This window comes from Pistacia vera, unplaced genomic scaffold (genome assembly GCF_008641045.1).
Source record: "Pistacia vera cultivar Batoury unplaced genomic scaffold, PisVer_v2 Contig47, whole genome shotgun sequence".
Lineage (NCBI taxonomy): Eukaryota > Viridiplantae > Streptophyta > Magnoliopsida > Sapindales > Anacardiaceae > Pistacia > Pistacia vera.
Genome location: NW_022196301.1, coordinates 29,235 through 43,104, shown reverse-complemented (window position 1 = coordinate 43,104; position 13,870 = coordinate 29,235). Strand labels below are relative to the sequence as shown.

The window sequence follows — 13,870 nt, the reverse complement described above, 5'->3', positions numbered from 1 at the left end:
TGTGTTCTTGATTGTGTTCTTGGTAGTTTAAGCCTTGTGACTTTGTTTGTGAGTGTTGATTGATAGGTTTGAATTCGGTTTCACACACAACACAATCGTTGACTCTTTTTATCTCTAAACTAAGCTTTAACTATACCATGGTATTACTTTAACTTTAACACAGTTAATCACAACTATACTCTAACTACTAGACAACTCTGAGCTGTACTCCAATGGAATCCATTGCCGGAGTTGGCGTTGGAGGGAAGAGATAGAGAAGAGTGAGGTTAGACTGTAGGTGATTCTTATGGAGAAAGTTGTGTTTGAGCAGATGTGAGAAACGTATGTTGGATCAGCTACACTGCTGAATCTGAGCAAAAAGCTTAATAGGGAGAGAAACCCAAAGATCATGAAGTACAATAATATAACTATTTGATGCTCTTTCCTCAGAAAACTCTGTTTTATACAGAGCATAACATCAAGGCTGGCGATACAACATTGTGAAAATTATATCATAAACCAGAAAATACTAAGCATACATCTCGTCCCTCTCCGACTACATCTGCCTGAATAAAATTGGCCAATATAAGATCAATATATGATGAAGGATCCTTCAGTTCACCAAACTACAATTCAGAAACATTCATTTTTGTCACTTTTGGATGTACAAGTGAATTGAAGTCTAAAACACCCTATTATCGAGGATATACTTCAGTAATTGATGCATCATCAACGGACGATGGGATTGACTTGCTTTTAGATTTATTAAAGTCAAACTCCATTGTTGGCATGCTGGCCTCCATTCGACTACCAAGGAAAAAGGCTGGTTGTTGAGGTGCTGGAAGGGTAACAGAGTAACTATTAAGCATGAAAACTATTTTTGCCATTGTGGGCCTGTCAGCTGGATCTTCCTGGACACATAACAACCCCATATGTATGCATCTAATCACTTCATTTCTCGAGTAAGAATCTATCAAGGTTGAATCCAACAATTGCAACGGTGTCCCATCCCTCCAATGTTTCCAAGCCTGAAACAATAAATTAGTCACGATCAATTAACATCAGCTCTAACTGTTTTATTTCTTCACTCTCCATTTGCATATAAAGATACTAACTCTAACAAAGGGGAAATACAATATGCAATTTGCTTACATAGCTCACGAGATCCTCAACACCATCTGTTTGATAGAACTTGCTGTTCCTCTTACCAGTAATGATCTCTAGTACTAGAACACCGAAACTATACACATCAGATTTCACTGAGAATTGCCCATGCATAGCATATTCTGGAGACATGTAACCACTGTGTAGTGAAGATTATGTTAATATTAAAGACAACAAGAAACCTTTGAAGATTAATGAAAAAATTTGCACATTAATCTATTTAAGGCTAACCAACTGGTTATCCAGATGTTATGTCGAGGGCCATTTGGTATACCAAATGAAAAATGCATTTGTGATAAAAGAAAGCTCAAAGACACATTGTAACTTTGTGTTGAGAATTTCTAGTAGAAATTTGTAAACCATCATTCGACATCTTTTCTCTTTCGGAATGATTCAACAGTTAGGATTATATAATTAATGAATGAATTCATTTATCTGCTTTTCTCAAAGCAAGTAGTAGTCAAAACTTACTATGTCCCAACAATTTTGTTTGTATTCGCTTGAGTTTGATCAACTCCAAATATCCTTGCCAAGCCAAAATCAGAAACTTTTGGTTTCATATCTCCATCTAACAATACATTGCTAGCTTTAAGATCACGATGTATAATTCTCAATCGAGAATCTTCATGAAGATACAACATTCCTCGAGCGATGCCTTTAATTATCTTGTAACGTCTTGACCAATCCAATTCTGCTTGTCTTTCAGGGTCTGCATATGTCAAAGTCAAAATCTCAAATTAAACTACCTAGGAGTTGAGTTCAGATCCATAATGAAGCAACTCTGCCCATCTACAAAGCATGAATAAAAGAATCCATTTGGTCTAATGCAAAACAAGGATATTGGACTCATGAATCGTTGAAATTCATGGAGACAGTTCAAACCATATAGAAAATAGTCGAGGCTTTTGTTCATCACAAATTCATAGATAAGAATCTTTTCTTCTCTCTCCAAGCAATATCCCATTAGTCTAACCAAATTTCTGTGTTGAAGCTTGGCTACCAATACAACCTCATTCTTAAATTCTTCTGCACCTTGCCCAGAGCCGCTTGATAGCCTTTTTACTGCTATAGCTTCTCCATTAGGAAGTATGCCCTGAGAATATTCATTAATAAAACTTCAGATCATCTGTTGAACCGACCATGTCTAAATAAATACAACAGGAATGCTATACGTACTTTGTAAACTTCACCAAATCCACCTTTGCCCAACTTGTTATCAGTTGAGAAATTTTTAGTGGCTGCTTCAATTGTCCCCAAATCAAATTGCAAGGACTCCACAACTGTAATGTCATCATTTCCAGCTACACAGGCACAGCCAGACATAAAATAATTTAATCATCCGAAAGATTGCAACAATAACATTTCTAGAGCACAGACAAATGGGAAAGTAAAAGATTGTTTGGATTGCTGATAGAATAACTTTTTAGAGATTTACCATTATCTTCTAGTGGAGGACTATTCTTCTTTCTTGCTCTCCTAATTAGGAAGCAATAGCCGGCTATGAAAAGTACTACAGCTACAATAATTGAGCAATGATGGCGATGATTATTGAAGATGACATTCCGGTTTTTCCTGCAAGAACGGTAACATTTTTATTTTGTACACCAGTGTTCAGATTTACTCGGTTCTTCTAAAGAGCTCCAATTTTTATTGTAAACTAAAAAATAGATATGAAAAGAATTCAAAGTGGGTTAGTTTAACTTTACCTTTAGGCCTTGTTACAGAAACAGAAGGTGGAGAAGAGAGCACAGGCGTCGGCGGCGGTGCGGCAGGAACGTTTTCATTATAGAAGGGGTACAATTCAAAGTGGCTACAACAACTTGGAAGCAAAACTCTTGCTCCTGCCTGGGTAGTCGGCAAACTAGAAAAAGATTGTTCAAGACAACTGTTACAGTCAAAATCTGACAGGTCTGGTGTGCACTGTACAAGACAGTACAGTGTTTGAATGGTTGTAAAGTTAGCCTTCCTTGTCGAAAATTTTTTAGGGGAAGCAACAGCCTCATTTGCTGCTTCTTTCATTGTAGTCCGTACTTGCTGGTTAAACCGGACTGGTTCTGTAACATTATTAGTGTTGTATAAAATAACACCGGGGTTACTGTCCACGGTAGAAAAGATAGACTCGCCTGAGTAGCGTAAAAGGCACGGGTCGTACCATATTATACTTTCTTTTTGAACAGGACAACGTTTAAGAATGTCTGAGGTAGCAAAACTCACACAGTCTTGACAGGCGGAGGGAGTGACATCACCTCGGCAAAGAAAGAGAGCGTAGACCTTGTCAGGGTATTGGCCTGCGGTGGCGTTGTAGAAACCGGTGAAGAATCCATTGCTGGTGGCGTTAGAGACAAGTGAAGAGAGGAGAAAATTGAGGTTAGATTGATAGGTGCTATTTCTGTTAAAAGTTGTTGTGTTTGGGCAATTATGGGAAAGATATGTTGGATCAGCTGCACTTGTTAAACCGATAACAAGACTTACTAGGGAGAGAACAAGAAAGAAAATGACGAAGAATTTCCAGCTCTTTGGCTCTTCTCTTACCTTGAGGACAACCTAGTACTGTATTAAGAACGCAGAGTCAAATCTGCGGAAAATTCAACCTTGGGAATGAGAACGCGGCAACGCGCAACTGATAGTGACTTGAGTGGATATATAATGACTAAGTTTTATTCGCAGCGCCGGCGGCGGCTCATCCCACTTATCACATTTAACAATGGGAAATTAATTCGTTTGACTTTGACCAAAATAAATCACGGGTTAGAATAAAATTTCAATGGCAAATTATTAGAGATAATAGCATTTTATATAACTTACGCTGTCGTATTTTGATTTTAATTTTGGTAAATTTCCAAAACTAAGAGAGCATTTGGATAAGGAGCATAGAAGATAAGAAGGATAATCTTGGTCGTTTTTTTTTATTTTTTTGTGTAAGATTTTGGTATTTAGTTTGTAATTAATAAAATATTACTGGTCTTTTTTATTGTAAATAGTATTTACTGTTAGTAATGTAAAGGTAACCTGATACCCTTCTTCTGGTATAATTAAAAGATTACCAAGTAATTTGATTTTTATGCCTATTTTGTCCTTAATTAAATACCATTTTGAACACAAACTCTCTCAAATGTCTACTAAATAATAATTATCTAGCTCCCTTACGTTTGACAACTTAGCTAAAACACTCTAGCTACAAAAAAATTTAAAAGTTAATAAAATACCCCGACTACCCAAGACCATCGGCAGCCATTACTAACCACCATCGACCGCCAGCGTCAGTCGTCGTAATGGCGCACGACTGCTAGGATCTGATTAGTCATGCATCGATAAGGTCTTTTTCGGGTAGATCCATAGTTAGAAATAACTAGATCTGGTCGTTTCACAACCAAATATTTGGTCTTTTCATGGTAAGATCTGTAGCTGTGAAACAGCCATGGATTTGTGATCCAGGGCTGAAAATGGCTTGGCTGACACACGGCTGGCCATATATGGCCAGTTGTGCACCATTCTGTTGATTGTTGGCAGTGGTTTGGGATGGGTGGGGAAGGGGTGATTTTATTACAAATTAAAGTTTTATATCGCTAAGGTGTTTTAGCAAAATTTCAAATGTAAAGGGTTAAAAAAATGATTCAAAAAATAATAGTAAAAAAATAATATTATATTAATATTTAAAAGGGAGAAGAATTTATTAATCTATGTAACATACTCACCCATTTATCTTGCTAACCAAACATATTACTCATCAATTTATTTGAACCAACCAGACATATTTCTTAAACATTATCAGTAATCTTCAAAGTGATTTACCTTTCCATTAACATAACATCCCCTTGTAATAAAACATTATATGATCCAAAAGCACCCTAATAGTAATCACCGTTGGTTATATATATGGTAACCTAAATACTATAATTTTCTTAGGTATTCTGAGCTTACTTGGTAATCTTATTTTTGTTACATTTTTACTTATTATTGATAAAATTTTAAGAAAATAATACCCTTGTTATCTAAATGATTTACAATAAAATTAATGTACCATTTTAGCCTTATATTCAAGATTTTTAAGACAAAATTACTCTTATACTTCAACCAAATTACCCAAGCCACCACCCTAACCACCCAGAGGGACTACCAACCACCACTGCTAGCAATCACTAGAATGGCGCACGGCCAACCAGATTTGGCCAGCCGTGTGTTGGTATCACCATTTTCGGCTACGGATAACATATCCATGGCTGGACGGCCACATCTTTGACTGTGAAATAGTCGAAAATAGCCCTACTAGTGCATGACCGATCAAATCTTTGGAAGGTGGCTGGGGTGTTTTTTTAAGTTTTAAACTTTTACAGTTGCTGGAGTGTTTTAGCTAAACATGAAAAGTTGGGGTTAAACAATAAAATACAAATTAATAATATTATTAAAATATAAGGACAATTCAGTAATTTAACCCTAAAATATAACATACCCACAAATTTATTTCTCTCAACTAAACATATTAATATAACATACCCACCAGTTTAATCCTATCTAACCAAACATATTTTAATAAGATTCCTAATAATCTTTAAGGTTATCTATCTTCCCTAAAATATAACATAACCACAAATTTATTCTTTCTAATCAAACATATCAATATAACATATATACCAGTTCAATCTTATCTAACCAAATATATTTTTAATAAGATTTCTAATAATCTTCAAAGTTACCCATCTTCCCATTAATTTAACATTCTTAATAATACAATATTCTCTGAACCAAACACCCCTTAGAGTCATGTCGTCTATGGAGACCCACCTAGTGAATAGTGACAAAAACGAAGACTTCATATATAAACATAACAAAAACGAAGACTTCTGATTTAACAAAGAAGAATTGACTGTTTTAAGTTTAACACAAGAAAAGAGCTACAAGCCTTAATGCATACATAACTGAAAAAGTATTATTGATTCCCAAATCTCAACCAAGCAATCCAAGTCTTCCACATTGTGATGAAACCATTCAGAAGCCATTAGGAGTAATGAAACTTGCCGGGGGAGATACAGTCAAGGTGAAACATTCACCACTCCATGTCCACATGAGCTAGAGTTTGTGATGAATGAAAGAAACAAAACATATTTTCTCTTTATGTGAATAATAACTCTTTAAATTACAATGAACCGCTGTATATGTTCTTTTTTTCCCAACTGTACAAAATTAGTGAATTACAAGTGACTTATTTTTATGTCAATGTACCATTTCTCTCAATAAAATTTTTTTGCAGTACCTGGAGAGTGGAGCCATGAACCCTTCACACAAAATCTTTTGCCACCTTTGGGGACTAGTGATTTCGCAATAACTTCTAATAATAATAATAATAATCGGACCAATTTGCTTCATCCCCCTTCATTTAAACAGATCAAAGAGACCGATTCGGAGGTTCTTTCTCCTGACAGCACACGCCTCGTCCGAAATCCAGCAAATGCATATTCATAACAAGGAAGAATTAAGATTAATAACATGTGAAAATTCGCAGGTCCCGCTATCAGGAAAAGAGTTCTGGATTATTGCCTTGTAGCATTCATGGATTATATAATTCTGCTCTAAAAAATGTGCATAGTTTGATTGTTTACAATCAGAACCCACAGAGAATGAACTTGCCAGCAAGAAAGATCAAACCTGAGAAACCAAGAAGACATATGGTGATAAAATTTTGGGAACACCAGGTGAGTGGTTTCCATTTGATCTCAACACTTGAACTCTTCATTCTCCTCCCACTTTGAGGCCCCGTTGACAGATCAAAGCTAGCCCCTTTCATTCTCAGTTCCTGAATACACCTAGTGAGAGCTCTATTGTCACCCCTCTCTTTCTGCAGTTGCCTCCATACTTTCCAGTACCTGTAAAGCTTAACCTGAACCAGAAACACAAACACAAGTGAAGTTGACAAGGACAAACAAGAGGGTATCCACCATTTCTTACAATTGCTCTCTTGTTTCACATTTACAGAAGATGTAAACAACATGGTCAAGAACAAGCCATGGAAGAGTAAAAAAAGCAACAAAGTTGAAACATTTCTCTTCTGATGGAGTCCATTCTCGACTCTTTGAGAGCAATCCTCCAGCCAAAAAGATCTTCATCTCTTTGCCATAGTTTGAGGAGCAAGAGATGGCTAGGAATCCGAGAAATCTCCATTAATGGGTGGTGTTGAATTGCTGTGATTGTCTTCATACAATACAGAACTTTGTTTTGATGCTCTTCATCTACTGGGATTTCAACTACATGGGCATCTTTCTTCTCGGCCATGGATCAAATCTCAACAAACAAACAAAGAATTAATAATGAACAGCAAAGAATAAACAAATGAATGAATGAATGAAGGGAGTACAGGATAAGAACCATACTCAGCACTCATCAAACTCAAATACACTAATTTGTTGACCCTTTGTTTATTGCTTCTAACTGATGGTTGATCTCCTTCAACATCTCTAAATTTTTACTAGATTGTAGAAACTTGCAGCAAATCTGTCAGTACTCTGTCGTCCGAGAAGAAACTGCAGGACAATCACAAATTACTTTATGACAAAAGGGTTATAATCAATATAGAGAGTTTAATTTTCTACCTATGTTAGGTGATTTTTGAAGAATATCCCGCCACGCCAGAGTTTCCTGGAAATCACCCTCAAATGAGTCAAGCGGTGAAACAGAGGAAGACCATCTTGGAGATTTTCTTCAAGAGAGAGATGCTTAACCAAACAAAAGAACTGAGAATCAGTCTTTATATTACATTTACATGAAATTTATGAGAAAACAGTAAGCTATCATACCTTAAGGATATCACCTGACAGCGTAAGAGATTTGACATTACAAATTCCACTCATGAGTTTTAATGCATTTTGAGAAGTTTGCTGAGTTAAAGTGTCATCTTCAATAAATGCATAATTCAGATTTGATAATTGAATGAAACTGGGAACTTGAAAAACTGAGGTAATTGTTAATACTTAATTGTGAAGCCATTAAATGCTGTCGTATGGATTAACACTATGCACTGCCGTTTTGGTCTTTTATTATTTGCAATCCTGACCGTCAATTTTTGACTGATCCAAAGGCTGAGACTCCATCTGTTGGTCAACGGTATATAAACGTGTGATTCTTTACCTTTCAAAGAGCACAGCCCTCTTCTTCGATCAAAAAGCTTTCTCTGTACTAGGGTTCACCTGTTCACTATAAATCTCGTAACCTTGGTGCGATCTGTTAATTAGCAATTAGAAGGCTGTGTTTCCTTCAAGGGTAGAGAAGTTAGGATAGTTTTCTCTTAGGATTAAGGGTTGTGGTGGTTGATTTGAGTGATTGATCTGTAGAGAGGGTTTCTGCTATTGTTCAAGTGCGATTATACTTTGTAAACTCTTGATAATCCTAGTGCAGCGAGCCTCAGTATTCTTGAGCTCAACGTGGACATATCTTGTTCAATCTTGAACAAGTGAACCGCAGTAAAATCGTTTTTGTTCTATGTGTGAGTGTTAAAGATAGATTGATATTTAGGCTTTAATTGTAATAGTAATCTTTAACTTCATTACTATGAGTGATTTGAGAGTAAAAGCGTTATCAGGTAATGCTAAATTGCCGAGAGAAAGCTCAAGCTCCTGCAGGTTGCATCTAATTGCAGCAGATATCCATGACTGAAGCTGAGATGTAGTCAGCCACGTATACTTCAATGTACAAAGGCGTTTCCACTTGGTTGACAGTGTAGAAATTCTGAAAACATCTCCGATTGGAAGGAAGGATAGAATGTGAAGGAGGATTTCATCAGGTAATTCGCCGATTCTATCCTATCTTTCACTCATATGGATAATGCCCATCTTCAAAATTCTCTCCTTGCAACAAATAATCCACATTGAATATATTAACATATATAACAAAAACTAAGCATTTGATTAGCAAGCAGAGAGAAAAATAGCATTGATTCTCACTGAATTCTGAAGAAATTGAAAGAACTAAAGAGCATTTGACAGGCCACTCAAATCCAGGCCACGTCAATCAGTATTATTTAAATATTTACTTAACTCTCTTGTTACAATGAATGTATTTGTTATGGTTTCATGTATCACTCATACAAAAGAAGAATGTGTTTATATTCTAGTTTTTGTGAGAGAAACCTAAATATACTCGGATTCGTATTCCTAAGTCAAACCCTACCTATTAGGAATTAGAGAATCCTACAATTACCGATGAGGTCTTTTTTGAGCTCTTCATAGTTGAAGTGGTCGCCAATTCCGACAGAAATGAAGTCAGTCTATGAGATTGTTCAATTCTTCTTTTAACTATGAGCATAAACATGTTTGAAGAAGTAGAAAAAAAGATTCTTACCTTTGGTTGCAAGTTATTTAGTTTTAATTAAAGGGTATATACTGATCATAAATATATGTTAAAAGAATAAATTAAACTATTAGCTTACCATGTAAAAATGATATTAGAATAATTTTTCATTGTATTTCCTTAAATAGAGAAGACATTTGTTGTTTATTTACCTTCTTACAAGCTGTAGGTAATTTTCAAATATTGATTGGTAATTTGTCATTGTACTACACCAATTAGTTGAGAATGAGACTCAACTCTAGATCACTCCGCAAATTCCTGAATCATTTTGAATAATACTACACTTACAAAAACTCTATACAAAATCTTTCATACAAATCCTGAATCATTTCGAATAATACTACACCAATTGAAGCTTCATTCGTCACCGTCCCCACTAACTACTCTTTTGTGCATTCCACATACTAACCCAGGGTGCTTCAGACATTATAGAAAAGAAAGATTGGTTTGAATAACGTAGAAGGCACTGTTCGCACCATGTTTTGGTCTGTTTTTCAACAGGGCAACGTTGAGTTACATCTCTGGTTTCAAATCTTACAGAGTCTTGGCAGACGCTGGTGGTAACACCGGCAAAGAAAGATACTATAGACCTTGTTAGGGTCTTGGCCTAGGGTGGTGTTGTAGAAACCATTGGAGAATCCATTGCTGGAGTTCTCGTTGGAGGAAAGAAGTATTTGAGTAATAATTCAAGTATAATAAAAGGGTATTGATTTTTCAAAAGACAGCAGATAACAAAATCAATGGAAAGTAGTGACAAATTAACAGAAAACTCTGTTCTGTACAGTGCATACCATCAAGGCTGGCGATAGCAGATAACGAAAATTATATCATAAACAAGAAAATACTAAGCATACATCTCCTTCCTTTCAGGCTACATCTGCCTGAATAAGGTTGGCCACTATAGGATCAGTATATGATGAAGGATCCTTCAGTTCACCAAACTAAATAGAGAAACAAGCATTTTTGTCGCTTTTGGTTGTACAAGTGAATTGAAGTCTAAAATGCTTCAGTAATTGATGCATCATCAACAGACCATGGCGTCGACTTGCTTTTAGATTGAACATAATCCAACTCTTTTGTTGGCATGGTAGCCTCCCTTCAACTACCAACGAAAAATACTGGTTTTTTAGGAGCTGGAAGACTGACAGAGTAGCTATTAAGCGTGAGAACTACTGTTGCCATTGTGGGTCTCTCAGCTGGATCTTCCTGGACACATAATAGCCCCATATGTATGCATCTAATCACTTCATTTCTTGGGTAAGAATCTGTCAAGGTTGAATCCAACAATTGCAATGGTGTCCCATCCCTCCAATGTTTCCAAGCCTGAAATAATTAATTAGTCAAGATAAATGAGCTTCAGCTCTAACTCTTTTCTATTTGCATGTAAAGATACTAACTCTAACAAAAGGGAAATACAATATACAATTTGCTTACATAGCTCACGAGATCCTCAGCACCATCTGTTTGATAGAAATTGCTGCTCCTCTTGCCAGTAATGATCTCTAGTACAAGGACACCAAAACTATACACATCGAATTTCACTGAGAATTGCCCATGCATAACATATTCTGGAGACATGTAACCACTATGCAATGAAGATTAATGTTAAAGACAACAAAGACCCTTTGAAAATTAATCGAAAAAATTGAATGAATTCATTTTTCTGCTTTCCTCAAAGCAAGTAGTAGTCAAAACTTACTCTGTCCCAACAATTCTGTTTGTTTTTACTTGAGTTTGATCAACTCCAACTATCCTTGCCATGCCAAAATCAGAAACTTTTGGGTTCATACCTCCATCTAATAATATATTACTAGCTTTAAGATCACGATGTATAATTCTCAATTGAGAATCCTCATGAAGATAAAGCATTCCTCGAGCAATTCCTTCAATTATCTTGTAACGTCGTGACCAATCTAATTCTGCTTGTCTTCTAGGGTCTGCATATGTCAAAATCAAAATTCAAATTAAACCATTTAGGATTGAATTCAATCCATAATGAATGAAAGAATCAATTTGGTCTAATGTAAAACAAGATATTGGACTCATGAATTGTTGAAATTCATGGAGACAGTTCAGACCATATAGGAAGTAGTCGAGGCTTTTGTTCGTCACAAATTCATAGACAAGAATCTTTTCTTCTCTTTCCAAGCAAAATCCCCTTAGTCTAGCCAAATTTCTGTGTTCAAGCTTGGCTACCAATACAACTTCATTCTTAAATTCTTTTGCACCTTGCCCAGATCTGCTTGATAGTCTTTTTACTGCTATTGCTTCTCCATTAGGAAGTATGCCCTAAGAATATTCATTAACAAAACGTTAGATCATCGGTTGAACTGACTATGTCTAAATAAATACAATAGGAATCAATGCTACACGTACTTTGTAAACTTCACCAAATCCACCTTCGCCCAACTTGTTATCAGTTGAGAAATTTTTTGTGGCTGCTTCAGTTGTCCCCAAATCAAATTGCAAGGACTCTGCAGCTGAAATGTCATCATTTCCAGCTACAAAGGCAAAGCCAGACATTAAATAATTTAATCATCCGAAAGATTGCAACAATAACATTTCTAGAGCACAGACAAATGGGAAAGTAAAAGATTGTTTGGATTGTTGACAGAATAACTTTTTAAAGATTTACCATTATCTTCTAGTGGAGGACTATTCTTCTTTCTTGCTCTCCTAATTAGGAAGCAATAGCCGGCTATGAAAAGTACTACAGCTACAACAATTGGAGCAATGATGGCGATGATTATTGAAGATGAAATCCCGCTTTTTCCTTCAAGAACGGTAACATTTTTATTTTGTACACCAGTGTTCAGATTTACTCGGTTCTTCTAAAGAGCTCCAATTTTTATTGTAAACTCAAAAATAGATATGAAAAGAATTCAAGGTGGGTTAGTTCAACTTTACCTTTAGGCCTTGTTACAAAAACAGGAGGTGGAGAAGAGAGCACAGGCATCGGCGGCGGTGCGGCAGGAACGTTTTCATTAAAAAACTGGTACAATTCAAAGTGGCTACAACAACTTGGAAGCAAAACTCTTGCTCCTGCGTGGGTAGTCGGCAAACTAGAAAAAGATTGTTCAAGACAACTGTTGCAGTCAAAATCTGACAGGTCTGGTGTGCACTGCCACAAGACATACAAACTGTTTGAATAGTTGTAAAGTTAGCCTCTCTGTTAAAAAATTTTTTAGGGAAGAACAGCCATTTGCTGCTTCCTTCATTATAGTCCCAACTAGCAGGTTAAACCGAACTTGTTCTGTAACATTGTTAGAGTCGTACAAACGCGCAAGGTTACCTTCCATCGTAGAAAAGATATACTCTCCTGAGTAGCGTAAAAGGCACTCGTACCATATTATACTTTCTTTTTGAAGGACAACGTTGAAGAATGTCTAAGGTAGCAAAATTGACACACTCTTGACAGGTGGTGGAGTGACATGTTGGTTTCAACCGGAGAGCATTAAGAGAGAGAGAGAGAGAGAGAGAGAGAGAGAGAGAGAGAGAAAATAGGTACCCCAAATGTTTGCAAAAAGGTTATGAACTTTTTCATTAAAAAGACCGTATATCACTCTATCCACTCTCTGCTAATTACACAACTACAGCAAAAGGTACGCTTTCAAATTCAAATTTCAACAGAACATTACAGTAAAATTACTTCTAATGAACTTACTTAAATACCCTTTAAACAACAAGATAACCAAATACACAAAAACTCTCCCATGCACGATAAGTCTTTGCTGCATGAAACATTCTGCATTTTCCAAAAACACAATCCTGCAGACTTGAGCATTTGATGCATTTCCAGCAAGGCATCACTGCATCAACACTCCCCCTTGATGCATTTGCTGGAAACACCAAGTTTGAGTCTAAGTTCCTCAAACTTGGCTTTAGGCAAACTCTTAGTCATGATATCTACAATCTGATCCACACCCCGACGGTGCATCAAAGTCACTTCCCCATCATTTTCAGCCTCCCTAACTGCATGAAATTTGATCTTAATATGTTTGGTCCTGCCATGGAGAACTGGATTCTTTGCCATTGCCACTGCTGATTAATTATCACATAATATTGGTGTTGGCCTAACTAGTTCCTGCTTCAAATTAGACAAGATTTTTCTGAGCCAAGCAGCTTGGTTCACTGCTGCTGCGGCAGAAATGTACTTTGCCTTTGCAGTGGACTGAGCCACCGAATCTTGCTTCTTCGACAACCAACCAATAGCACCTTCATTGATGTAAAACACATACCCAGATGTACTTTTCATGTCATCTAAGGAACCTCCCTAGTCACTGTCTGTGTATCCCTGCAAAATCAATTTTTCTACTCTCTTAAACCAAATGCCGAGGTTTCAAGTTCCTTTCACATACCTTAACACCTTCTTTGCTGCTCTATAGTGAGA

At 36.4% G+C, this 13,870-nt stretch overlaps 1 protein-coding gene and 2 pseudogenes across 1 annotated transcript; all 3 read right to left on the bottom strand.

Annotated features, from left to right (window-relative positions):
- Positions 1-673: 673 nt before the first annotated feature.
- On the bottom strand, positions 674-4,391 carry LOC116145909 (cysteine-rich receptor-like protein kinase 10). The gene is given in 9 exon segments (XM_031431345.1): positions 674-1,007; positions 1,132-1,282; positions 1,615-1,852; positions 2,026-2,236; positions 2,320-2,444; positions 2,579-2,671; positions 2,674-2,715; positions 2,850-3,687; positions 4,386-4,391. Coding segments are annotated over 9 exon segments (2,037 nt in total). The 3' UTR covers position 674.
- A 2,351-nt stretch (positions 4,392-6,742) lies between these two features.
- On the bottom strand, positions 6,743-7,410 carry LOC116145943 (annotated as a pseudogene).
- A 2,845-nt stretch (positions 7,411-10,255) lies between these two features.
- LOC116145908 lies at positions 10,256-13,513 on the bottom strand (annotated as a pseudogene).
- Positions 13,514-13,870: the final 357 nt, after the last annotated feature.